We start from the raw sequence: 25348 nt of genomic DNA on the forward strand, positions 1-25348 counted from the left end.
CTCTAATTGTGTTTTACAATGGAGTCACTAGTTCCATATTAATGAAATCCACCATCAATGAATCGGCATTTATATGTTACCACCATCTATCAACTACTATGCTAAGTACAAGGGTTTCAGAATCTAAAGCATGAAAGTATCACTTTTTGAGAAGTTTATATTCCAACCAGAGACAGCAGGAAATATCTACAGAATAAATTTGAACTTTTATTGTTTTTCATTTGTTTGAGTCACATCTCACTCTTTGTGGTCACATCTCACTCTTTGTGGTCCCATTTCCCCAGCTCCTTTTACAGATGAAAAAACTGAGGCAAGTAGAGTTAAGTGACTTACCTAGCTAGTAGATATCTGAGATCAAATCTGAACTCACACCTTACGACTGACTCTAGGTTCTTCACTCCACCTGTTTTAAAGAGTATAAATATAAAACCATTATACATGTATGTGTATACACACATGTATATAATTAGCCATGTAAATTCTATAGATTGAATATGATATTGTTATCCAAAAGACTATCTTAATCCCTAAAAACAATATTCCCCAAGTATAGGTAATATTCCTATAATATGATCATTTGGAAAGGCAGGAAAGATTTATTGCTATATTGGCAGGTTTCTTGTTTAAACATCCTGATTTTAGGGAAATCCAAACCAATGTGATTTTTTTTTTCTTTTGAAAAAACGTACATTGGATTCTTTTCCATTAAACATTTAAGCAGTAATCATTTTTCCAGTTTATCTAGTTCTTTACATATAGTAAATAATTAGTCATCTAAAAAAAACCTGATTAAGTCTAATTTATGAAGAATTATCCCTGAATAATTCATAGGCAAAGAAAAAAAAAGTTAAATTGTAGAATCTTAAGACTTAGAATTCAAAGAGTCTGGCAGATTCTTTTTTTTTCTTTCTTTTAAAAAAAAATTTAGACAGTAAAGTCTTTGTTTTTAAATGTATTTGTGCATATATAGTGTTTATGATAATTTTTAATGCACCTGTTTCCAAACAGAAACCGGAATGTCATACATAATAACAATAAACAAAAATTAAACCAAACTGGGCTCTCTGCCCAGAAAAACTAGCCAAAGTCTCAAAACATGGCCAAAAACAAAAAGCTGGTGAAAAGAAGCTAGAATCAGAATCTTGGAATTGGGTGGGAGCGTAGGATATGGCTATGAAGTTTAGAAACTTCTTTTCTAACCCCTTTCTTTTCTAAAAGAAAATCAAGAAAATGATTAAGAAAATGAGGCTCAGACAGGTGATATTATCTTCTTCCTTTTAATCCTCTCCCCCCCAAAAAAGAAATTAGTAAGCAAGGTTCTAGCATGGTTCAATGTTTGTTGTTGTTGTTGTTGTAATTTTTAAAAAACCACATCTCAAAAATGAAGGCTACCAACCTAAGTAATTTTCATGTTATTAGAAGAGGTACATATGGAAAGGAGATTTAAATTTTTTTCTGCTTATACTTGGAGGCAAAACTAAAAAGCAAAAAGCCAGAGTTGTAGAGAGGGATATTTTGGACACATGGAGATTTATATGGCGATAATTTACAACAGTAAAACTTGTCACAATTTGAACTTTCCAAAGTAGACTTAACTGCCTCTGAGTTATATAGTAGGTATCAAGAAGCCTTCCCCTCAGGATAGACAGTTTCAAACACCTTACAGAACAGAGATTTTTAATTCAATGTGCTAGTGGACCAGCTGGTGAATGATTGAGATTCTGTATATCAAGTATCCCTCTAGAGGCATCTCATTGCTCATTATAGCCTAATTTTGCATTATCTTTGAGTTTTTTATAATACATTTGAATTACATGGAAAGAAATAGACCCAAAGGATTTTAAATGAAGGCATCCTTAAATGAAGGTAGAAGAAAAGGCTTCATGTTTCCCTGAAAAGCCTAAAGACCATATGATTTACATAAACAAACAAGGAAATCCTCTGTGTTTAGGGGTGTGTATCTAATACAGGAAGCTATGTTTTCCTGTTATTGAAAGTTTCTTTTAATCTTTTAGGCACATTTTAGGATCTGCATGTGTTCAAGGTGTGTTGTTTCCTTTAGTCTTAAAACACAGCAATAGTTTTCTAATTGTGCCTCTCTATTTGATGTGATCCTTTTTCCCACCCCATAGAATGTGCAAATAATAAATTTAAAATGAATGGACCTTGCCCTGAATTTGGGTAAGGGAATGGCTGTACTATATGGATAGTTTAAATAAGTTTACACCTACAACTATACTTTAGCCATTTTTATGAGACTATGAAGTAACTGAAGGCTATGGATTTTATGAAAAGACTAAATATTTATTGTTAATCAGCAAGTTTTTATTAACATCTACTATATGCCTTTTATATGCTGGGGAATAGAAATGGCAAAAGTGAAACTATTGTCTTTGGGGACATTACATACTTTTCTCTCACAATGTACAAGTTTATGAAGAAAAGTAAAATTGGAATTCATGTTGGTCAGGCAGAATCAGGGGATGATTAGCCAAGTGTTTCCTCAATAAACAAATAAAAGGCAATCAAATTATTAGGCTAAGTGCAAGATAAAAATGTTCCAGTGATATCTGGGGTGGGGGTGGGGTGGGGGGGAGAGATTCCTTTGCCTGAAAAGAATAATCTCTAAACCCGGGATTCCCTTCAGACATAGCCACTGGCATAAATTTAAGCTATAATAGTCTTTGGTGATCTTCAAGGAGTCAAACTTTATTGTGTGTATTGAGCCAAACTCTACATGTGCAATAGAGAGCTTTTTTTTTTTTTCAGTACTCGCAGACACCATGATTGGTTTTAAATCTGTCATTAAATTGTTTCATTGAATGGAATTGTAATTACCTTTGGTGAATAATTAGCTATGATGCAGATTGTATTCTAACTTTTGTTATTCAGTCATTTTCAATCACATAGTGACCCCATTTGACATTTTCTTGGCAGTAATACTGAAGTAGTAAGCCATTTTCTGCTCCAGCTCATTTTATAAATGAGGAAATTGAGGCAAACTAAGTTAAATGACTTGCCCAGAGTTACATAGCAAGTAGTATCTGAGGTCAAATTTAAACTCAGGAAGAAGAATCTTCTGCGGGGTTGGGGAGGAAACTGTATTAGCCAATTTAAGTCTTCCTTGTAGCCAGATTATAAATTCTTTTATTGTTCTCAGATCTTTGATAACATTGAATAAGCCACCCCTAAAAACCAATTACTTGAAAAACTGGTTCTTTTTTCTCCTTTTATATATCTTACCCTCCATTCATTTATTTTTCCTAAGTCCTGCTCCTTGTTTCTGAACTGTGCTGAAACTACAGAGGACAGATTATCATACTGTAGACAGCTTCGCAATTTTGTGATTTCAAAATATAATTTAGTTTGGGAAACATTCTAGGCTGTTTAATTTAATGGGTTAAATGTTCCCCAATATTCCCAAATAAAATCTCTTTCTTTAAGGGCAATCTGAAGTGGACTTCTCTAATTACAAAACCTATAATAGCAAATCATTTAACCTTGTTTGTTTCCCCTTCTGTAATATGAGTTGGAATGATCTCATTAATTTGAATATTTTTTTGATAATAGTAGATCATACTTGATCCATACCTTATCATCCTTGGTGACTCTTGTCCTTGGCTTCCCATTAATAATTTTATAATTAATAATTTTCAAGAGATCAACCTAATGTGCTGAAGCCCTGCCCTGGGTCTCCTGATATTGTCTACGTGATTACCAAATATATCATTAATATATGTATCCTTGAATCAAAAGGAAGTAGAATAGAAGACCTTTTTACAATAAAAAAGTAGAGTGCCATAATGAATTGTGAGATAGCCTCAAATGTGTGCCTCTGACATATACATATTGGTTGTGGAACTATAGGCAAATTATTTAGCCTTTCAATTCTCTAGGTGACTTCCTAAGACTATGAGGTACACAGAAGATGTAGACCTGCATTGATAGATACTGTTTTCTCACAAGGGAGGAATACCAATGAAATAAGCATGCATGTATGTATTTGTCACACGTGATCTATATATAACATATATATGTATATAAACATACACATAAATATATGCATGCAAACAATACATATATAAATATGTGTATAAACAATACACATATAGGTTGAGTGTGCATATATACATAAGTGCTTTGCACATATATATACTTATACATGCTTTTCAACTTGCTTTTTTAAAATTTGATATCTTTTTAATATAAAAAAAGGAAAAATAGCTAGCTGAACTTTTTGCTCCATATCATTTCATCCTTACAATATTATGAGGGTTATAACATGGACTTTTACCTCTTTTATAAAGAAAAGCTAATTGAGATCCATGATCATGTATGTTAGAGATAAGATATAAATTTAGGTTTTCATGACTTAAGTTCAACACCATCCATTTTGCCAGATTGCTTCTCTAAAAAGGGAGAGGGGTAGCTCTCATATCATTTTTGAGCTGTGATACTGCCCAATATAAAGTTAGAAATAACAAGAAAATGAAAAGATCAAGAAGGAAGGAAGATAATGACATACTCATAATGAAGAAGCTAGGTAGCTTTGCAGATTCTTTTAAATTTTATTTTCACAATATAATGGTTTTGTTATAATGGTCTGTGGTATGGTATAAAATTGTAAAAACTACAGACAAAATTCACATTAAGTTTAAACACAAGAATTCATTTGAAAACTAAATATATATATATTTTATTGTTTTCCATTGCTTTTTTCAGGTCACTAGCTACTCATTACTCAAGTAAATCCCTAAAGTCCTTTCAGATCCCCTGACTATTCTCTGAGATCACGAGAGTTGATTGAGCTTCATTACAGGCTATATATTTTCCCTTCTCAATTCTTAAATGAAACTTTCCATCTGCCATACCAAATTTGGTCTCATCAGTTTTGCCTAGTTTTTTGCAGTTTAACCTTTATATTCTGTGTGGGGGTACTTTATTGTTAGTCTCTAGCCTACTCTGTTCACTTTAGTCATGTTAAAATTCCAGGAATACATGGGTCATTGTATTCCACTGCTGAAGACCGTACTGTAATACCAACTGGTTGCTAATTCCAAAATCTGAGCTACCCTCACACAACCTATCCATGCAATTTTCCCTTAATACCTAACCCAGCCTTGCTTATTGATTTATCCTGACCCTGACCAATCGTTCACCTCTGCCTGCTCTTCTACATGGACCACAGCTTTTTATAGTTTTGCTTTTATAGACATGTTGTTTTATCTCTGTCATGTTGCATGTGTATATTTTATTTCCCACTCTATACTGTTAAGTTGTTAAAGGTTCCAGAACCCTGCTTTTATTTTTTTTCTCTTCTTTTCCTCATCCCTTAATACCTAGCACAGTACTACATGTACTGTATAGGTATCTGTTAAATGCTTCTTTTTGGAATGAATGAAGAGAAACATTAACCAGATATGGTCTTTTTTGTTTGTATTTTTTCCTGCAGTGACAAACAAAAAGCCCACACAGGCATCTATCACAAAGGTCAAACAATTTGAAGGCTCCACATCTTTTGTACGAAGGTCTCAGTGGATGCTTGACCAGCTTCGTCAGGTTAATGGTATTGATCCTAACCGGGTGAGTGAAATGTTCAATGCTGAGTAAAGGAATTATATTCAGAAAGTGATTTTTAAAAAAAATTTTCTATTCTCTGCCTTTTTCATTATTTCATTTTTTTTTTTTTTTTTTTGGCAAAAATTTTTCTGGTCACAGCTCTTCTCATCCCAACAAATCTGAAGTTTTTCATCTTTTATGTAACTAGGAACTAATTGGGGTCCCATTTGTAGGAGAAATGTTGCCTTTGGTAGTGCAGGTAATCATGGTCATGACTGGTAACCCACTGCCAGCCCAGGAAGCATTAAATATGTACTAGCAGGGGAAATGCTATGTTTACCTAAGAAAATTACAAAAATTCTAAGATTTGTTTGAGATTCTGTGTTATGACTTATTTAGGTTTAAAAGGTCAAGGTTTTTATGATAGAATTATCCAACCAGAAGTATCCAATCTTTTTTCTGGAAGGAAGAAAAAAAATAGCTGATTATGATGCATGATAATGTGGGTGATATTCATGTCATGTATTACCATGGCAGGAAAGGGGAGGGTCTTTTGTGATAGAAGGTTAGGTGCGTGATTAATAAAATGGGGTACAGAGAATTAAATGAATTATTTTTCTGAAGTGAAAAACACTACAAATCCCACATTCCAAAAAAACAAAACAAAACAAAACTAATCATCTCTTAGTCAAATATGTTAGGACTAGAGATGGAAGTAGGAGAGATCTTTGCTGCCTCCTCAAGTTCAGTCTCCTCATTTTACAGATGAGTAAACTGAGGCCTAGGTTGTTTGAGATGGGATTTAAGCCTAGACTTTCCTGGATCACAAACTAATATTCTATCCATTATTCTAAGCTTCCTCTCTTTGATGATGGCTGATCTCCAAGAATATCCACAATCCCTATGAATTTGGTGATGATGATATTTGATGGTAATGATAGTGATGAAGATAATAATAATAGTCTATATGTACACATATACACACACACACACCATACACATTTTAAGTTTTGCAAAGTTCTATACAAGTATTCTTATTTAATCATTATAACATTGTATTTTTTCCTATTTTATAAATGAAACTGAGGCTGAAAGATATTGAGTAATTTGCTCAAGGTCTCAGCTAGTAAACAATTGAAAGAAGATTTAAACACATTTCTTGTTGAGTCCAAGTATTAACATTGTACTCATTGTGCCAGCTACCTAGCATTCCATATACTTTTCATGTTAATGGCACCCAGTGATTAGTACTAAATTCCCAGAAAATAAACTGATCTTTTACAGTTTTAGAAAGTTTTAGAAAGCAATGATTTGACAGTAGTCATTTTTAAGAGATAATAAATGCTAGTTTTCTGGTGTTTCTTCTCCAGGATTCTGCAGAATTTGATTTGCTATTTGAAAATGCTTTTGACCAGTGGGTGGCTAGCACAGCTTCGGAAAAATGCACCTTTTTCCAGATTCTCCATCATACTTGTCAGCGGTACCTCACAGACAAGAAGCCAGAATTTATTAATTGTCAGTCCAAGATTATGGGAGGTGAGTGGAAGAAAGGTCTACTGATCACTTTGTTGTTTTAGATTTCCTCTTATTGATGACTTGGCCATTTGGTAGAAACATTTGCTGCCAGGTAGTATTGTGACTAGATAACAGAAACGTTATCGGGGGATGCAGCATAAGAAAAATGTATTGGGAGAGGGAGGACTGTCCATCTTATGATTAAATGTAATGGGCTGAAACTGAGTTGATGCACTGAGGTCCTAGCACTTAAGGCTAATTACCAATTGGACAATTCTCCATTAGCATATGCTTGGAGAAAGAATGGCCCTGCCAATATTCTGTGCAGGTTTGATCTGTTTGGCTATAGAGAGATTGAGGTTGGATTTAGAGGGTAGAGTAGGACAAGAGCAAGGTGGCTCGGAGCAGAAGAAGAAAGAGAGATTCCTGTGTCTACTAGCTCTCCTCTCCCTTCGATAAAGAATAAAAATCAAGGACTTTGGCTTATCCTGACACTGACTGATTTTAAAGTATCCAGGGTACTAACGTGGTCTTTACAATTAAATCTTAATATCTTGGTGTTTTTTTCCTAATCTGATAGTTCTTAGGAGAATAAATTACTTGAAGTAACTTAGTCTGTGCTAATTTCCTATAAGATTCTTCTAACCCACTTTTCCTATTTCTTTCTCGAAATTGTGTAGTTTTTCTAATGCTTTTTCTACTTATTTTACATAATGATTTTAAATGTTAAAACCAAACACTCCTCTATAGATACCATATAATATCCTTTTTATTCTAACATCAATGATATGTCTATCTACTCTAATAATTATCTGATTCCTTCTTTTCTTCAAGCAGCATAAATAGGATGGCTTATGTAAGGCAGAGTTCCCTTTGTAAGGAAAATCATTAACATCGTCCACATACTTAAAACTCTGAGGTAATAATAATATAATCATAATAGAGGCATACCTCTCTAGTAAGGCACAGTAATGTTGTAGGTTCTGTCATATGATAGTATATGTTGGGATGCTTCTAGACATAATAGCAGTGGGGAACCCTCCTTCTTACTGTTTTTTTTTTTTTTTTTTTTTTTAAACTCACTGTGGCTGAGGTGGAAATAGCTGGAACAGAGTCATCTCCAGTGCAAAATTTTGAGGAAAGAAAGATTATTGCTTATGATTATAAAGCAATTGTTAACAAAGCTATCAAAAAATAAAGAATGGTCTGCTGTAGGTGATAATGAGCTCCCCTTCTCTGGAGATGTCAAAGCAAAGGTTGGATATGGGCTTCTTAGAAATCTCTATAAAAGGGATTCTTGTTTGCAGTATGAATTTGGAATAGTTGACTTTTGAGTCCTTCATATGCTATATTCAGGAAACAACTTTTGAGCCTAGCCCATTTTCTTTTTGTGGCTCTTATAGTTACATCAGCACTTTTTCATTCATAGAACATTTGGCTAATCTCTGAATTAGACAGTGCTAATACCATTATTCTCATTTTACAAAATAATAAAAAAAAAAAACTGATGGTTATAAAGTTAAAATTACTTGCTTCTGACTTTGTAGCTTATACCTGGCAAAGCCAGAACACAAACCCACTATGCCTTTTGAGTCTGATCTACATATTCATCCACTAGGATCATAGCCTTATTGGTCTAGAACTAGAAAGAACCATTCAAGTTTTCTAATCCAAACTCTTCATTTTTAGGGTTGAGGTAATCGAGAAATAGATAGGGCAAGGTTCTGCTGGTTGTAAATAAAAGAATTGGTATTTGAACCATGATTTTGACTTCAAATCTATATTCTGTTTAGTAGACCACATCTGTCCCTTTAGGGACTTATGACTGTATGACAAATATAAAATCAAATTCAGAGTGCGGGAGCTGAGGGCGCTGTCTTTTTCAACATAATACCTCTTTGTTTTCTTTTTCATGTAATCTTAAATTGGAAACTGACCATTGTCTACATTTATTTCTAGAACAGGCCCTCAATTGAGGATGACATTTAGAGACCAATCTTGTATACAGATCACTTGTTTAAGTGGTAGAAATCTCTTAAATGAATATGGGCAGAGTCTGTTATTCATCTGAGCTGATATGTATTAATACTTTGTATCCATTATCCAGCTGCATGCCCTATGGATAAAATATAAGTCTATTCATCTTCATTGTCAACTCTACTAAAGTATATGTCACATCCCTCAAATAGGAAAATGTTAGTTAATGTCATCAGAACAGTGGGAGATTCTTCATAGAATGAAAGCCAAGTTTTCTATAATTTATCTCTTTAGCTCTAGATATAAAAGATGATGAGTTGTTCATACTTTCATTCAACTTGCATGTAATGCCATAATGAAAAATATTACATACTGTGGTTTTGATGTAAGAAAATATTGAAGACTATTCAAGAAATAGATAGAATATAATTTTTCATATCATTGCCACTGATAAATATTTAAAGGAAATTGACCTATTTGGCTTAAACCTAATGTAGAAGATCAGAAAAAGTTGTCAAGGCCAAGTACTTTTTGACTACCTTTATGACAGCTAAGCTCTCTGGACCTTAGTTCCCTCATCTGTAAAATGCAGGTGTTAGACTGAATGACTTTTTAGGGTCCTGTCTACTATAAATACGTGTCTGTATTCATATTTTTAAAGTCTGTTCAACAAAGGTGGAACCTGAATCACATTTTTTCCTGTTTTCCACCAAAAAAAAAAAAAAAAGATGGTTGTCTATTTTCAATATATAATCTGTCCATGTCTTTTATCATTCAGTTTCTTGCTCAGATATTTTTCCTTCTTGATAATAAGTCTTGTGTCTGATTGTCATGTTGACTCAACATTTCCTGATTAGGATAACAAATCATTCTGATCAGACAGCTCCATTACTGCAGAGTCACCATTGGAAATGTGGAATTGTAGGCTTGGAATCTCTGAGAATTGTTCTTGGAGCAGGACTCACCTTATACATTTCCATCTTTTCTTTTCCAGTATGAATGCAGAATAGGACTAATAAGAGAAGATACAGTGGGTTTTTTCCCCCCATTTCCCTGGATGAGTAGTTTACTTCCTACCCTCTCTGTTACCCTTTTTTAATCCTTTTTTCATATTTTTCATGCTAGAACTTAGTAATTATGTTTCCCTGTTCTTAGTAAGTGGCACAGCTTATACAATGCCAGGCCTGGAGTCAGGAAAATTCATGTTTCTGAGCTCAAATCTAGTTCTAGACACATATTAGTTGTATGATCCTGAGCAAGTCACTTAACCCTGCTTGTCCCAGTTTCAGAAAGAAATTGTAAGCAACCCTAATATCTTTGCCAAGAAAACTCCAAACAGGGTCATAAAGTGACCTTTTATGTTTGCTCAAGAATGCTCTGACTTTTCGAATCCCCTCAAATCTTTGTCACATTCTACTGCCTGTTGTTTCTGCAAATTATCATGCCATCATAAGACCTATCATTTTATATTCTTTACTCTGATTCTTCCCTCCTCAAACACATATATAGCTATAAATTGGCAGCTCTCCTATTGCAGATAATACACATCCCATCTATAGGATGGGGTGAAGCTAAATGACTACAATCTGCTGCAAGGAAGAATAAGTAGTAAATTTCTAAATAAAATTTTGTTTATGGCTGTATTGTAGAACATTACCTGTTATCGAGCATTGAGCACGAAGGTAACGCTGTATTGTTGAAGGCTTTGTCAGTTGAGAACAGTTTCACCAGACCTTCTCAAAATGGAAGGATATTTAGGTTTTTGACATATAGATAAATTCTGCTGTTTTTTTCCTCTTCCTATTTTTCTTTTAAAAATTATTTGTATAAAAGATGACTTGCTTGAAGGGAAAAGGTATGAAAAGGGAAATTAAGTGGTATAAAAACAAAAAAAAAATCAATAAAAACCTAATTTTAAAAAGAATATAAGGTCTTAGAATATAGGGACTACTTTCAGTTTGTCTTTGTATTCCCTAGTGCTTAAAATGATATCTAGCACATGGTAAGAAAGAACTTCATAAATACTTACTGATTGATGGCAAGTTATGAACTTTGGACAAGATGTTATCCTTATATTAAGGAATTACCCTTGCAGTAACCACACAGAATGCAAGAATTGAAAGAACCTTAGATATCATCTAAGTCAAGGCCCAGAGAGGAAAAGAATTTGCCCATGATAGCATAGATTGCAAAACTGGAGCTAGAACTTAGATTTCCTGATGGCCAGGAAAGCAATCTTTCTCTTTTACCAAACTATCTTCTTAGTAAACATCCTGCATAAAATTCCCAGACCAACTTTGAGAACTCATTTACATTTTTCCAGCCAAGGCCTTTAAATGTGCTCTTATTGGACAGTGTCTCTATTTCATTTACCACTTGTTTGTATCCCACATGGCCGTAATTTTTCATTGTCTTCTTGGGGAAAAGGCAGTAAAACAAATGCTGAGACTTCAGTGCATTCTGAAACTTCCGCCCAAAGTATAAATTTTGCTTATCTTTGGTAGACAGAATGGAACACTTTGATCTTCTGATATTAAATGCAAGAGTCTTAAAAATCCCCAAGTGACATTGGGAGAGCTGTAGAACTTCATAAAATGAAAAGGGGCATGTGGCCTTTGGATGGGAGAGGTGGAGCAGCTTAGAGACAGATCATGAATTTTCTGTGTTGTGGTTATTATCCTCTGTGCATCCTTTGTGTGGTGTGTGTGTGTGTGTGTGTGTGTGTGTGTGTGTGTGTGTGTGTGTATGTGTGATAACCAGGGATTTAATGAGTTAAATGTTTCCCAATTTTCCCAAATAAAACCTCCTTTTACAGGGGAAATCTGAAGTAGATTTCTCTAATTATAAAACTTAGACTAGCAGGTTATATCTGATACCTGTACACATGCTATTCTGAAGATTCTCAGGTTTGTTCTGCCTTCTAAAATATGTGACCAAGAAAAATTATAGAAATTAGAATAGACACCTATTTATTAGCAATGGAATCATTGGATTTGTACCCAAAATGGGAGAATAAAATTAGATGACCTGAAGAGTTCTCTTTTAGTGTTCTATGTGTCATAGTCTGCTCAGGCTATATTCATTCCTTTACTCTAGTTCCTTTCTTCACTTTCCATACATCTCCACCATGCCCACATATAGGTACCTTCCTTCTTTTCCCATCCAGCTCTTGAATGTCCTTTCATGTTATCTTCTTCCATTAGAATGTAAGCTTCTTGAGGGTAGGGGCTGTGTTCTTTTTTTCTTGTATTTATATTCCTGCTGTTTAGCATAGTGCCTAGCACATAATAAGTGTTTCAGAAATGCTTCTTGGGTCTGGTGGAAATTATATGATTTAATATATCAAAGAAATTGTGATATTATCTATGTAAGTAATACCTCTATGCTACAGTAAACCCTATCATTTAGTGACATTCTGTAAATCTTTTGTTTACCCAATGGGCCACAGACTTCCTCTGGTTCTTTTAATTTCCTGGATACAAGTATAGTATATGAGTTGTTCATCTGTTTCCCCTTATTTCCATTATATCACCACCCCCTACTTTCTTTTCCTAATGTTTTCTTTTATTCTTTCCCAGTTGTCAATATCTGACAGCCTTTCCATTGCCCTTTGACTCATAGAGTATTAGTGCTTTGATTTGAAGAAATAGACTAATTCTACATTGAAGAATGATGAAATGATATGTTGCAATGTGGACAACATGAGAGATCTTGATTATACATTTTTACATTGTCTATTGGATAAGTTATTTAAAAGGTAATAAATTCATAAAATAAATAAATATCACTGTGAGCATTACATGTATTCCTATGGGCTCCACAAGGGACAGTATTTTTTTTATTTAACTACTTACTCATTTCAGAGAAAACCCAATCAAAATGTCAACTCCAAAAAAAAAAAAAAATTATGATTATGTCCCTATAATGTCAGAGTTCTGATTGGGATTGCATTTTGTATTTTTAAATTTCTCTTTTTAAAACGTAATGATATGTACTGGTTTTTAAGGTATCTGACTGATTCTTAAGGAATAGATTATGATGTTAAAAACCTTTCCTTTAAGTATATAAATTGCTCAGGCTGATGTTATTAGTAGATTGCTTCTAATAGTGTGTTACCACATCACCAGATTCTAAACCACACCATTTTGGAAGATATAACCTGATAGATCATGAAAAGAAGTATTTCTCTATTATAAAATAAAATAGATCCCTGAGTTTTCCCAAAAGAGGAAAAGAAACAATGGAAATCATCTAATCTTGTTTCATTTAAATCAAAAGACCAACATGACTTGTCCAAAGTTATATAGCTGATAAGTACCAAAGTCAATATTTGACTGTCTGTCTTCTGATACCAATTGCATTTCTCTTCCTGCTTTGTCCCATTATGCTTCTATTTTTTAGAATGTGGTTATCCTATGGCAGCCTGATAGAGGTTGTTTGGGAGCCTCCATTAAAGTTCACATCATCACAAAAAAGCTCTTCCAGTAGTTAAATTGAAGCAGCCCATAACTATTGCAAAGGGGTTCAAGGTAGCATTTCCCATAGAAGGCCTGAGTATTCTAGGAAAATGATTCCATACCATTTTGGTCTTCTAGAATCAAATACAGGCCATCAGTGAGCAAGCTTCTTCAGGAAGGATACTTTTCATTTTTCACTTTCATGACAATTATTGTAATCCCCAGAGGACTCAGGAATTTTTCTGATTACATGGCATGATGGCCTGGCACCTAAATCAAGAGGCCATGAGGAAATGGCACATTCGAGAGCCCAAGAAAACCAGTACATCAAAGATCATTCCCACCTATCCCCTTTCTTATTCTCCTTTCCCTCTACCTCATTCCTCCTTCCCCTAACTCTTCCTTTTCCTTCCCTTTTCCACACAGGTGCTTAGATTAGGGAAGCTGTTTGAATGTAGAGTTGTGTTATTTATGGATTGTAGATTTAAAAAAAAAAGTGAAACACCAAAATAAAGACAAAACCCCATACTTTAAAAAAAAAAGCTATCCAACAGACCTATATATTTTTCAGCAGTTTCTGTACCTTTGTTGACTTTGTGCTCAATAGAAATGAATAAACACAGAGTCTTTTTAAAAAGGGAACTTGTATCACTATGTTTTAGCATGTAAGAAGCAAAAAGAAATTTCTGCAATCAAAAATAAATCTTTTCAGATCCGTTTATATATTTTTTTCTTTTTTTCATTGCTCATTCAACGTTGAGGTGTTTGTAGTAATATTTTGTTTTAATTTGTTTTTTAATTTTATTTTATGCCTGTTCTTATAGGTATGAATTCAGATCATCCTTAATAATACCAACTTCTATCCTATGAAAATAAAATCATTATTTGTTCATCTTATTTTTTTCTAAGCAAACAGGAAAAATTGTTCAGCTAATTAGTTAGAAGCAGAAATGTGTAATGTCCTTAAAGGGAATAGTGCTTTGTAAAATGGAAATAGTATTACATTTCTAGATATTTGTTTTTCACTTTGTCTAAAATCCATAAAAATTAAATTTTGTTCCCTTTTCCCCCTGAGCATTGTCTGTGGGCTTTTTAAAAAAAAATTTATTCTCCAACTTATGCCTTAGGTCTTAAAGTATCAATGGTGATTGTTCATCTTACTGAACTTAATCTAAAATGTCTGTCTTAAATTTATCTTTTTGAAATCTAGAGGACAATTTTTGAGAAGTCTTTCTTTTGGTTGTACTCATTTCCATCACCATCTAAGAATATTTGTGTTGCAGAGCTCTCATGAGTATCAGCATAGTTATAGAATTGTAGAGTACAAAATTCTGACAGCCATATGGGAACTGCAGAAGACCATTGTTTATTTCAACAATGAAAAAAATATTTTAGAAATCAAAACAATTTTTTTTCTTGTGATCAGTACCAATAATTGTTGGATTAACTTTTTCCAGTGAACTTAAGTTTATATTTCATTTATTTTTCAGAAAAGCAATGAATGACTCTACTTACATCCATATTCATATTCTAGAGCACTTCCTGAGTATAGAATATACGGAAAAGAGATCCATAAATTAGTTGTTCTTTTTTTTCCCCTGAGGCAATTGGGATTATGTGACTTTCCCAGAGTCACAACAGCTTGGGAATGTTAAGTGTTTGAGGTCAGATTTGAACTCAATTCCTCTTGAATTCAGGCTTGGTGCTACCTAGCTGTCCCAATTAGTTGTTCTTTTATTTGTTTCTGTTTTATAGAAGCAATATTATTTGTTTATAGTCATGCTCTTGGTTTCTTGGGATCAGCCATGTTACTTAGGAATTTTTTTTTAAGTCTAAAGTTCTCAGTTTTTTTCATTCTAGATGAAAAGTGTATTCTTATTTGAAGTCATTCTCCAGAAACTTTTGGTTCATCTCTGGATTGACCTTTGATTTATTATCCAGGCATATTATGTTGCTGCTGAATATCTCAGAAACAAAATATCATTTTTTTTATTATTGGAGATAAGTTTGATATTATGAAATTTGTTAAAGAATGACAATCCCTTTTAAAGTTTTTAAATATTCTAAGAACTAGAACCCTACTACCTATAACTAAGCTCCTGTTTTAACTTTTATTTAGTTGAATTGATAGCAGAAAAATGTGTTAAGTTGAAAGTCATGTTTCTTTTTTTTTTTTAATTTAAAAAATCTATGTGGTTGGACACCTTTAGTTAGGATTGGGCAGCATTTCAGAAAAAAAAATAGAACAACTTACTTTGCCTATTTAGATAAATTTAATAAATGAAAGTGGATTTTTGCCTTATTCACTAAAGAAATGTGTTATAGTAGACAGCATGCTGAATTTGTAGTTAAATGAATCTGAGTCTCAGTTCTGCCACTTAATAGCTCTGTGATCTTGGTCAAACAACTTCCTGACTTTCTGTTTTATTTTTTTCTTCTGTAAAATGAGAGGATTAACTAGGTAATCTGTAAGAACCATTCCAATCCTAACACTTCATGTTCTTTGATCTTTGACTATGAAGGAACTAGAAGGAACAATTGACCTCACAAAACCTGGCCCTTAAATGCAGCATAGAAATTTGTCAAGGAAAAGGGTATGTTTAGTTTTTAGCTTGTTTTGCCTCACTTCTGAAAATTGACATGAAATCACTTCAGTGAGAAGATGATAATGTTACACCAGGAGAGTCATGTAAAGGACTGGCTTGCTTTGACTTATCCTGAAAAGAAAGTTTAAAGTATCAAGGTGAATTCCAAAGCACAACTGGATTGAGCCAAGTTCTTAGCTTCCAAAATTCTAAACTTTGACCTCTTCTAGGCATGCATTCTGTTTCTGTGTGTATTTGAAAATGGTGTAGACCTAGCTCTTTGCTTATAAAAAGAATGAGCTAAGAAATTAAAGATGATCGTGAACAAGAAGTACTAGATACTTAATAATGGCAATTCACTTAATTTTGAGGGTGTCTGTATATTTTTCTTCCTTTATTCTTATTCAAATGTCTTTTGAAGAATATTCTACTTTTTGTGCCTGTTCAAAACTTCCCTTCCATAGACTTTTGGGGGGAGTGGGTGGGAGATTAAAAACATAAGGAAGAAAAACTGCAGCAATCAAAATAATTATTCAGGTTTTCCATGCACATAGTCAAAACACAATTTGGAGAAGAGAAGTTCTAGTTTGGAAAAGTTAGCAAAATACATCAGTTGCCACTGAGTATGAGGAGCATTTCATTTGGTTCACTGGAAGCACATTATCATCATACAGCACCAATTTTGAGTCACATCACAATTAACAAGCATTTACTGAATGCCTACTATGTGCCAGGCACTTCACTAAATGCTAGAAATTCAAAGAAAGGCCAGTCTCTTCTCTCAAAGAACTCACAGTCTAATAGGGAGTATCCCAGGCAAGCATAGGGCAATATGCTAGGAACTGCAAGCCAAATCAAGAAGTCATGTCAACATTTGGTTTTTATGTCAGTCTTACCAGAGAGAGAGAGAGAGAGAGAGAGAGAGAGAGAGAGAGAGAATGATCTATTAGAATCAAAATTAGGTTAAGGTCTTCTGATATTCCTTCTACATCATCAATGACAAATGAAGAATAGCGTCACATATACTGGTTTCTTTTTTTCAGTTGCTCTGTAGTCTTAAGTTTCATTGCTGAGAAATCTGGTGGCACCTTGTTTTGAAAATGCATTCTAATATAAAAATGACTTATTATCTGGGATTATGTGGGGAATTATTATAGTGATATATATATTTTTAAATCCCCAAACCATTTGATTCAATCAAAATATTTACTCATAATAGTGACAGAATTTTGGAGCTTGAAGAAAGCTCAAAATAGCCACCCAGTCCATTAATATAGAAGTTTTTAACCTTTTTTTTGTATGATGTCATACTTGTAAATCTGCTGAATAATAATTACTAACATTTATGTAGTGCTTTAAAGTTTCAAAACATTTTATTTTATATGTATTTTAGTATCTACCTGTTATATGTTTATGTATTATATTTATATTGTATTTGTAAATATGATATACAATTATTTATTATATTATTTTATAAATCTTATTTTAGCCTCACCACAACACTAGAAGGTGGATGTTCTTGTTATCTACATTTTACAGATAAAAAAACTAGAGGAAACAGAAGTTAAGGACTTGCTCAGGGCTACATGGCTTATAAGTGTCTGTAGTAGAAATTGTGTTCAGCTATTCCTAATTTCATTCTTTTCACTGTGATAGCTCACTACCTATAAGAAGACTATGGATCGCTTCTCAGAATTGATATATTATTACCTACATTTATAATAGAAGGAAATGCTAACTTTCCATTAAAGATGAATGACAAGTAAAGGCATATTATTTTTCCCTCTCCAATCACCAGCTCTCTGTCATGGTCACTACCCTTCTTCCCCAGGTATCCATGGAACCTAATTAAGAATATTTGATATAAAGAAATTTCTATCATTACATACTGAACAAGTATACTGGATAAGTTTCCACTTGAAGACGTCCAATGAAAGTCTAAAAGTGATAATAACAGCTATATGATAGTACCATATTTAAAATTTTATAGAATACTTATCATAACAACCTTTTAAGTTTTTTCCCCATTTTATGCATGAGGGAATTCTGGTTCAGCAGAGATGAATGTCTGTGACAGTGTCTCAGAACTAATAAGTGATATAGCTAGGATTCAAGTTGAGATTTACTTTTTCATGATTTTAGTTTTATCCAGGCTTCAAACCATTCCTTAGTAAACCAATAAATGCTGCCTTTAGTCTGAATATCAGCCCTGGGAAAGTCATATGTCCTGATGTTGGCACATTATAGCTCTGCCTATTTTTGTACCTTCAGGTGAAGAAGTTTTTAAAAATATTTTAAAGTACAGTAACACCTTATTTTAAAATGTAAAATACATTCTTAACTCTCAGATCAAAAACAGACAATTATTTGCTGACCTCTGGTAGAATCCTTTCTCCTGTCTTTGAGCAGAACTATATAGTTAATCTTAATTGATAAGAATTTATCTTTTAAAGACATTCAGAGAAGGAGAATATGAAGCTCCGATGACCTTAGCATATACATAGGGACTGCTCCTGTGATTTCATCAGTATAAGAATAATACATAAGAGTAGGAGAAGGTGATGGCAAACCACTCTACTGTCTTTGTCAAAACAAAATACAAATGGGTTCACAGAAAGATGGATATAACTGAAAGGATTCAATAAAAACATAAACACATAAAATATAGTTACATGCATTTCTTACTCTTGGGAAAAGGGAGTGTGCACAAAGCTTCTTTCTTTATGTCCCTCTCTTCTGATTCTACTATGACAAGTCTTTTGACCTTTCTTCTTCTCCAGTATATGTTTCTTTGTCAAAGGCATGAAAAACAGTCATTTGGTTGGCTTTGCCACCAAATTCAGTTTAGTGTGTACTGTAGAATGTGGGATAGAAATAGTGATTTCTTTCTTCTAACGTAAGGAGTTGATCTGTAGTTTAGACATTTTAAATGTTTAAATTCTGAGCTCTTTGCCATGGCTTATAGAATTCTGATTGTGTTGCATTTTACTTCTGACATTTACAGAGTGCATATACTCCTGCTGACTTACCAAAATGATCGTGTCTATGATCTATAGAATGACAGTTCAGCAGAGTTAGAAGCCTCGAATTTAGGCCTTCTAGTGGGCAAGAAAACAGCTGAAACCATATTTTAAAAATTTCTTTCCAGCTTTACTGGAGAGTGGGCCTTGTTATCCTAACTTTTGAATATATATATTTTTTCAAATCAGGCTTCCCACCCCTCACCCTTCAAAAAGACAAATTATATGAATGAAGGGTGAAGCAATTACAATATCTCAATATCTGTAATGGTTTAACATGTATAAAGCAGTTTCCTCACAGCAACTCTGAGGCATTTAGTCGAAGTTGTTGCCCCCAATTTACAGTTGTAGAAACTAAAGTTCATTTTATTTTCATAGTTCACTGGTTTTATTGATTCTCTGTCCTGTTCTCATCATAAGGCATTGAAACTTCTGCAAAAAGTCTTTTCCACAAGGTCAGAATGATTTCACACTTCTGTTCTAAAAGCCAGACACTAGACTTGATGAGCAGTTGATGAACTCCAATAATGTCAGTTTTCCTTAAATATTGTAAAGACATTGTAAAGATAAGTTTTTTTTATGAAAGTGTTATATAATATATATAGTGTGTGTGTGTGTGTGTGTGTGTATATATATGTGTGTGTGTATATATATATATGTATATTTATGAAATCTTTGTGTGATTTTTAAATTTTTAAGCCTTAATTATACAGGTGATAAAATGGAAGGAGGCAGGGAAATGCTTGTTTTTCAGGTTGTTGTTTTTTTAATCTGTAAATAACATTTAAAGGCAAACTAAATTTTATTTCAAAGTTGATAGGAGCCTTAATTCTTGTCTTTCTTGTTTGTTAAAAGCTAAAAAATGAAAATATATTGTATGCAACTTTGTAATATAATGGTGCTAAAAGCTAAAGATTTTCTTTTGGTGAATTTACTCTTAGTCTTTATGAATTGTTTTGAGCATGCAATTATTTCTATAATAGCAGTTATTTAAGTAAATGTTAAGTGTGTATAGTTATTTCTTCCATAATGCTGGCATTAGAATGTGTTACTCCTGCAATCTAGAAAATCCACATTTTTTGGCCTTCCCTTCATACCAGAGAAGTCTAAATTTTTTTTTCTTTTTTGTAGTATTTACAGTTTTAAAAAGTAAAATGTGTCGATATTATACAATATTGTACATTTATTTTATGCAGTCTGAGTTCCTAAACTTTCTCTGTGTCATCTGCTGACCTTTTCTGTTGTCTATAGCTTCCAAAAAATTTCCTCAAATTCCCATTTAATTTCTCATGCTGACCCCAATATATCAAAACCATAATGGAGAAAGTCATGATATGAAAGCTATAACTGTACTATGTGCATGATGATGTACTAGGTGGGGTAAGTGGAAAGACAAAAATGAAATAATCCTTTCCTGCCCTCCTTTTTTTGAAATGGACAAATTCAACAGTTATGCAGCTAAGTAAATTCAAAGTAATTTAAGAAGGGAGAAAGAACTGCTAGGAGAATGTGAAAGATTTTTTCATAGGAAGTATAATACATAAACTAAACAATTGAATATGTCTGAAAAGATAGATGGATCTATATTGTAGAGAATCTTAAATAGGCCAGAATGAGAAGTTTGTATTTTATCCTAGAGAAAGTAGGTATTTACTAAAGATTTTGTGGTTTGAGAAGTGATATTAGTCTTATACCTCAGTAATAACATTTTAGCATTGGGTCAAAAAAGAGTTAGGGAAGGACAATGCTAGAAGCAAAAATATCCATTAAGACATTCTTTAAATGCAGTAGTCTAGAAAGGTTTTCAAAATGTAGGTCTGAGGCCTAGAGGGTCCCTGAGATCAACAATATTTTCATAATAACACTGAGACTTTTTTATCTCTTAAAATATGGTTAGCTGATTCTATTCCTCTCATGAAAAGTCTTTCAACCTCTTCCAACCATTCTTTCCCCCATTTATTTTTCATGTTAGAGATGAAGAAACTGAGGTCCTGAGAAATTTATTTATTTGCTACTAGTTGTAAAGCTAGTAAGCATCAGAGGTGGGAGCCCTTAACTAACTACAGAAGCAGAATATTAGGTTGAGGGAACTATAATGATCATGTTTACTACTTCATTTATTTTGTAAGCTTTCTTCTTCACCCTTTTGTGACCTTCTATTTTTACAGTGTCTGTGGTTGAGTGACAGCAAAGGATGAAGAAAGTAGTAGAAATCACAGTTTTTAGATAATTGATAAACATTAGGTTAGTTATTGGTATCCTGAATAAGTTCCTTGTCCAATGACTTATTTTATTTGAGTAAATGAACCATGTCACTGTTTGTAATATTTTACTGTCTCCTTCAAAGTCTTGTCTCCTTTTCTGGGGCCCTGTTAATTTTCTTATAGTCCAGATTCTTTATTATCTCCTTCCTGGGGCTGGGCAGCTTTCTGGAGAGCCTTTCAGACCAGCCTTGGTTTCAGTGAAGAAATGCAGGAGTCCAGGCCTGCCACCAGAAAGATCAAAGAGCGAATTTAATTTCTGCCCTTGGTTCTGAGAGCTTAAGCTCCTGCCACTAGTCCTTTGTCTTCTCTGCCTCTGCCTCTCAGGGCTTTCTGAGTTCTAGCTTATATGCGCTACACTGAGTATAAACTAATCATTATATCACTAGGAAACCATTATTTGTTGTAAGATTAAATCAGCCATACTGAACTTAGAGAACATCATGCTAAACTAGATAACCATTGTCTCCTCAATTCCTCTGAGTTAGCTCTTTGACATCAGATTTGATATGGCAGGAGTAAGAGTCAAGGATAACACCTAAGTTGCTAGCCTGAGTGACTGAGAGGATGGTGGTACCTGGACAGTAATGGGAAAGTTCAGAAGCAGAAAGGTAGAAGACAGTTTGAGCATTGTGATTTAGGGGAATATCATGAACTCCACAGCAGAGATTTTTTTGGTTATTGTACTTGTATTCTTAGTTCCTAGAACAGTGCCTGACACCTGGTAGATGCTTAATAAATGCTTGATGCTTGTTTCCATGACATCTGTATCTTTATATATGAATGTGTGTGTGTGTGTGTGTGTGTGTGTGTGTGTGTGTGTGTGTGTTCAAAAATATCAGTTAATCAACTCTTTACAGTATGATAAAATAAGATTAACATTAGCATAGTGCCTGAACAGTAAATGCTTAATAAATGCTGATTGCTTACCTCTTTGACATCTATAAGTATATATAGAATGGTACCTTGGCATTCATTGTTAAGTGGTTAAAGAAGGCACGATGAGTGGCAAAAATAATTAGTACAAAAAGAATTTCTTCTATAAAGATTACATCTCTAGTCCACAGTCTAACCACCCTTCCTCACCCAATTCTCCAAAGGATCAAGTGGGGCTTCCAGCTGCAGAGAAACAAGCCAGCCCAATCAGGACTTTATACTCTCTCCCCCCTCCCAGCACTCCATACTGTCCAAGTTTCCTGAGGGGAAGAAGGAGGAAGGGTATGATGTGGAGGCAGAAGCTAAGGTCCCTCACCTTCCTTTTCTCAGGGCTTGAAGCTGCCAGGAGTTCTAGGTCCTCTCTTGCTTCTAACTTGCCTGGGCTCCTACTGCTGCTGCTGCTGCTGCTCACACCACTACTGCTCCTCCTGCTCTTGCTTCTCCTCCTCCTGTTAGACAAGCCCCTTCTAGTACTGCTATTTGAGGCGAGGAGACTATATACTGTAGCCACACTGTCTGCTCCATAATCTGCCTGACAACATATGCAACCTCAGCATTGTGGGCTCCAGCTTTACAGCCCCACACACCTGTGGAGGAGTTGCCCAGGCAATAGCAGTGAATGGATGGGAGCAAAATTGGGTAGTGTGCCTGACCATCTTCACATCCCTACTGCTCAATCTAGACAACAACCAAGTGCAGTGAGTGCCAAGCAAGTGCTGAAGCATATTTTTCTCCTTAAAATGCATGGAATACCCAATTTGACCAGTTTTAAAGCAAATGAATGCTGAGATACCACTGTATATTTGAGAGGGGGGGAGGGAGGGAGGAAGAAAAGGAGAGAGGGAGAGTGTGTGAATATGTGTGTGTGTGTGCTTATGTGTGTTTGAAATTATCAGTTAAATAACTCTTACAGTATGGTAAAATAGGATTATACTGGATATGGTCTCCAAAAATTTAAATTCAAATGCTGGGTCTGCCAAACTGTCACACTTCCTCGATGTGACAAGAACTATGTTTTGTATCACTTTCAGGTGCTATGTAACAAAGTGGAGATAGTAAGTGTATACAAAACACATCCTTGTGACGGGGATATAGCACTAACTGTTAAAGGGATTAGGAGAGTCTTCATGGAAAAAAGCAGAATTCAAGCTTAGTATTCTTAAAGGAAATTAAGGATCCAAAGAATTCTAGGTGAGATGGAAACATAACAGGCATAAAGGACAGCCAGCTGAGTGCAAAAGCATGGGAATAGAAAATAGTACACTATCAATAAAGAATACTTCAGAAGCCAATTTGATTGTTCATAAAAGGACCTAATGTGGGGATCATTTTACTGGTTATTGTGAGGATCAAATAAATTAAGTGTAAAATGCTGCCTGGCACATAATATAGATGCTAGTTATTATGATTGTTATTTCCTTAACTATTGTAGTAATCTCCTAATTAGTCTCCCTGCCTCAAGCCTCTCCCCACTTAAAACCATCTTTTACTTAATTTTCAAAAGCTTTTTCTAAAGTATATGCCTGACTTTCTCAGCTTCCTCGTTAATACATTTCTAGTACCTCCAGGATCAAATATGAACTTTTCTGTCAATCAAAGCTTTATAGCCTAGCCCCTTTTAACCTTTGCAGCCTTCTAAAATCCCCTTCCCCACTCTATGATCCATCTGAATGAAGTGTCTCATATATTGGAAATTCTTGGCCCCTCACATCTGCCTCATAGTTTCCCAGGCTTTCTTTACCTCAAATTATGTGTTCTGCAGGTGTTTTTTAGTTCTCCCCTTCCCACTACTAGTATCTTCTCCCATATTACTGTCTATTTACTCTGGAGGTTTCTTGTATATCCCTCTTTGTTTATATCTTTTTTTATAGTGTAGGCATTTTGAAAGTAAAATATATCTTGACCTTCCTTTGCATCTTCAGCTCTTAACACAATACCTAGCATATAAAATATACTTCCTTTTAAATGTTGATTGCTCACATTGGGGTATCCTAAGAAAAACAGAGTGGTAAAGTCTCTGAAAGAAATAATAGCTTTATTTATATTTTTACTGTTGAACAAAAGAATTGTAAGTGACGCAAAAAAAATTGGAGTCACTTGATACCATAGCATGTCAGTATTAGTGACTCATGCACAAGACGAAGCATAAAAAAGATACAATTGAAAGTATGTTTAACTAAAAATGGAAGTGGAGCATTTCTATAGAAAGAGGTATAGGATAACCAGGGAAGTCAGAGATAAAAATAGGTACCAAAATATCCATACCAATACTTCTTGTGGACACACAAAAAGAAATGGAATCAAAATGAGCAATCATCAGTAGGGAATGGCTGAACCAATTATTGTAAATGAAAGTAATAAGGCATTATTGTTTTATAAGAGCAATGAGGAATTCAAAAAATACTTTCTCATCTCCCAACCTTTCCTCCCCTCTGATTAGAAGCCTGGAGGGTGGAGTACTAAACTCTTCCCAAAATTTTCCTTTATAGAGGACTTTCTCAGATTATTTAATTTTCTGTCTGCAGTTTCGCCTCCACATAACAAGATGTCCTTATCCTGGTTACCCTTACTTCCCCTACCTCCTCCTTCCCAGCTTCCTTTTTATGTCTTGTCTTTCCCATTAGATGGTAAACTCCTTGAGGATAGGAACTATCTTTCTTTTTTCTTATTTGTATTTCCAGCACTTAGCACAGTGCTTAAAATATAGTAGGCATTTAATAAATAAAAAAACTAGAAGAGTAAAAACATAGGCCTGAATCATAGCTACGGCCAGTTCTAGAATTGTGAGAAGGAAAAGGATAATGAGTGTAATTGAGGATAGTATGATGTTAATGGATATGAGTGCTAGGGCAGCCGAACCGATAAGGTGAATTAAAAGGTGACCGGCGGTGGTATTGGCTGTTATATAAACTTATATAGAATGAAATAAACACAAATAGGGCAACAACATCCAGATTTGTTAACCTGGGGTCCATGAACTTTTCTTAAAAAATATTTTGAGAAATATATTTTATTATGATAAGTTTCCTTTGTAATTC

At 34.1% G+C, this 25348-nt stretch overlaps 1 protein-coding gene across 4 annotated transcripts in view; it reads left to right on the plus strand.

Moving 5' to 3' along the window:
* Positions 1-25348, plus strand: part of STXBP6 (syntaxin binding protein 6) — a 330415-nt gene that overhangs the window by 260447 nt on the left and 44620 nt on the right. For all 4 annotated transcript variants that reach the window (XM_051977329.1, XM_051977326.1, XM_051977328.1 and 1 more), the window contains 2 exons: positions 5453-5583; positions 6930-7095. In XM_051977329.1, coding sequence (XP_051833289.1) covers positions 5453-5583; positions 6930-7095 — 297 coding nt within the window. The remainder of the gene's footprint in view (positions 1-5452; positions 5584-6929; positions 7096-25348) is intronic.

The sequence above is a fragment of the Antechinus flavipes genome, chromosome 2, assembly GCF_016432865.1.
Source record: "Antechinus flavipes isolate AdamAnt ecotype Samford, QLD, Australia chromosome 2, AdamAnt_v2, whole genome shotgun sequence".
NCBI classification, from domain to species: domain Eukaryota; kingdom Metazoa; phylum Chordata; class Mammalia; order Dasyuromorphia; family Dasyuridae; genus Antechinus; species Antechinus flavipes.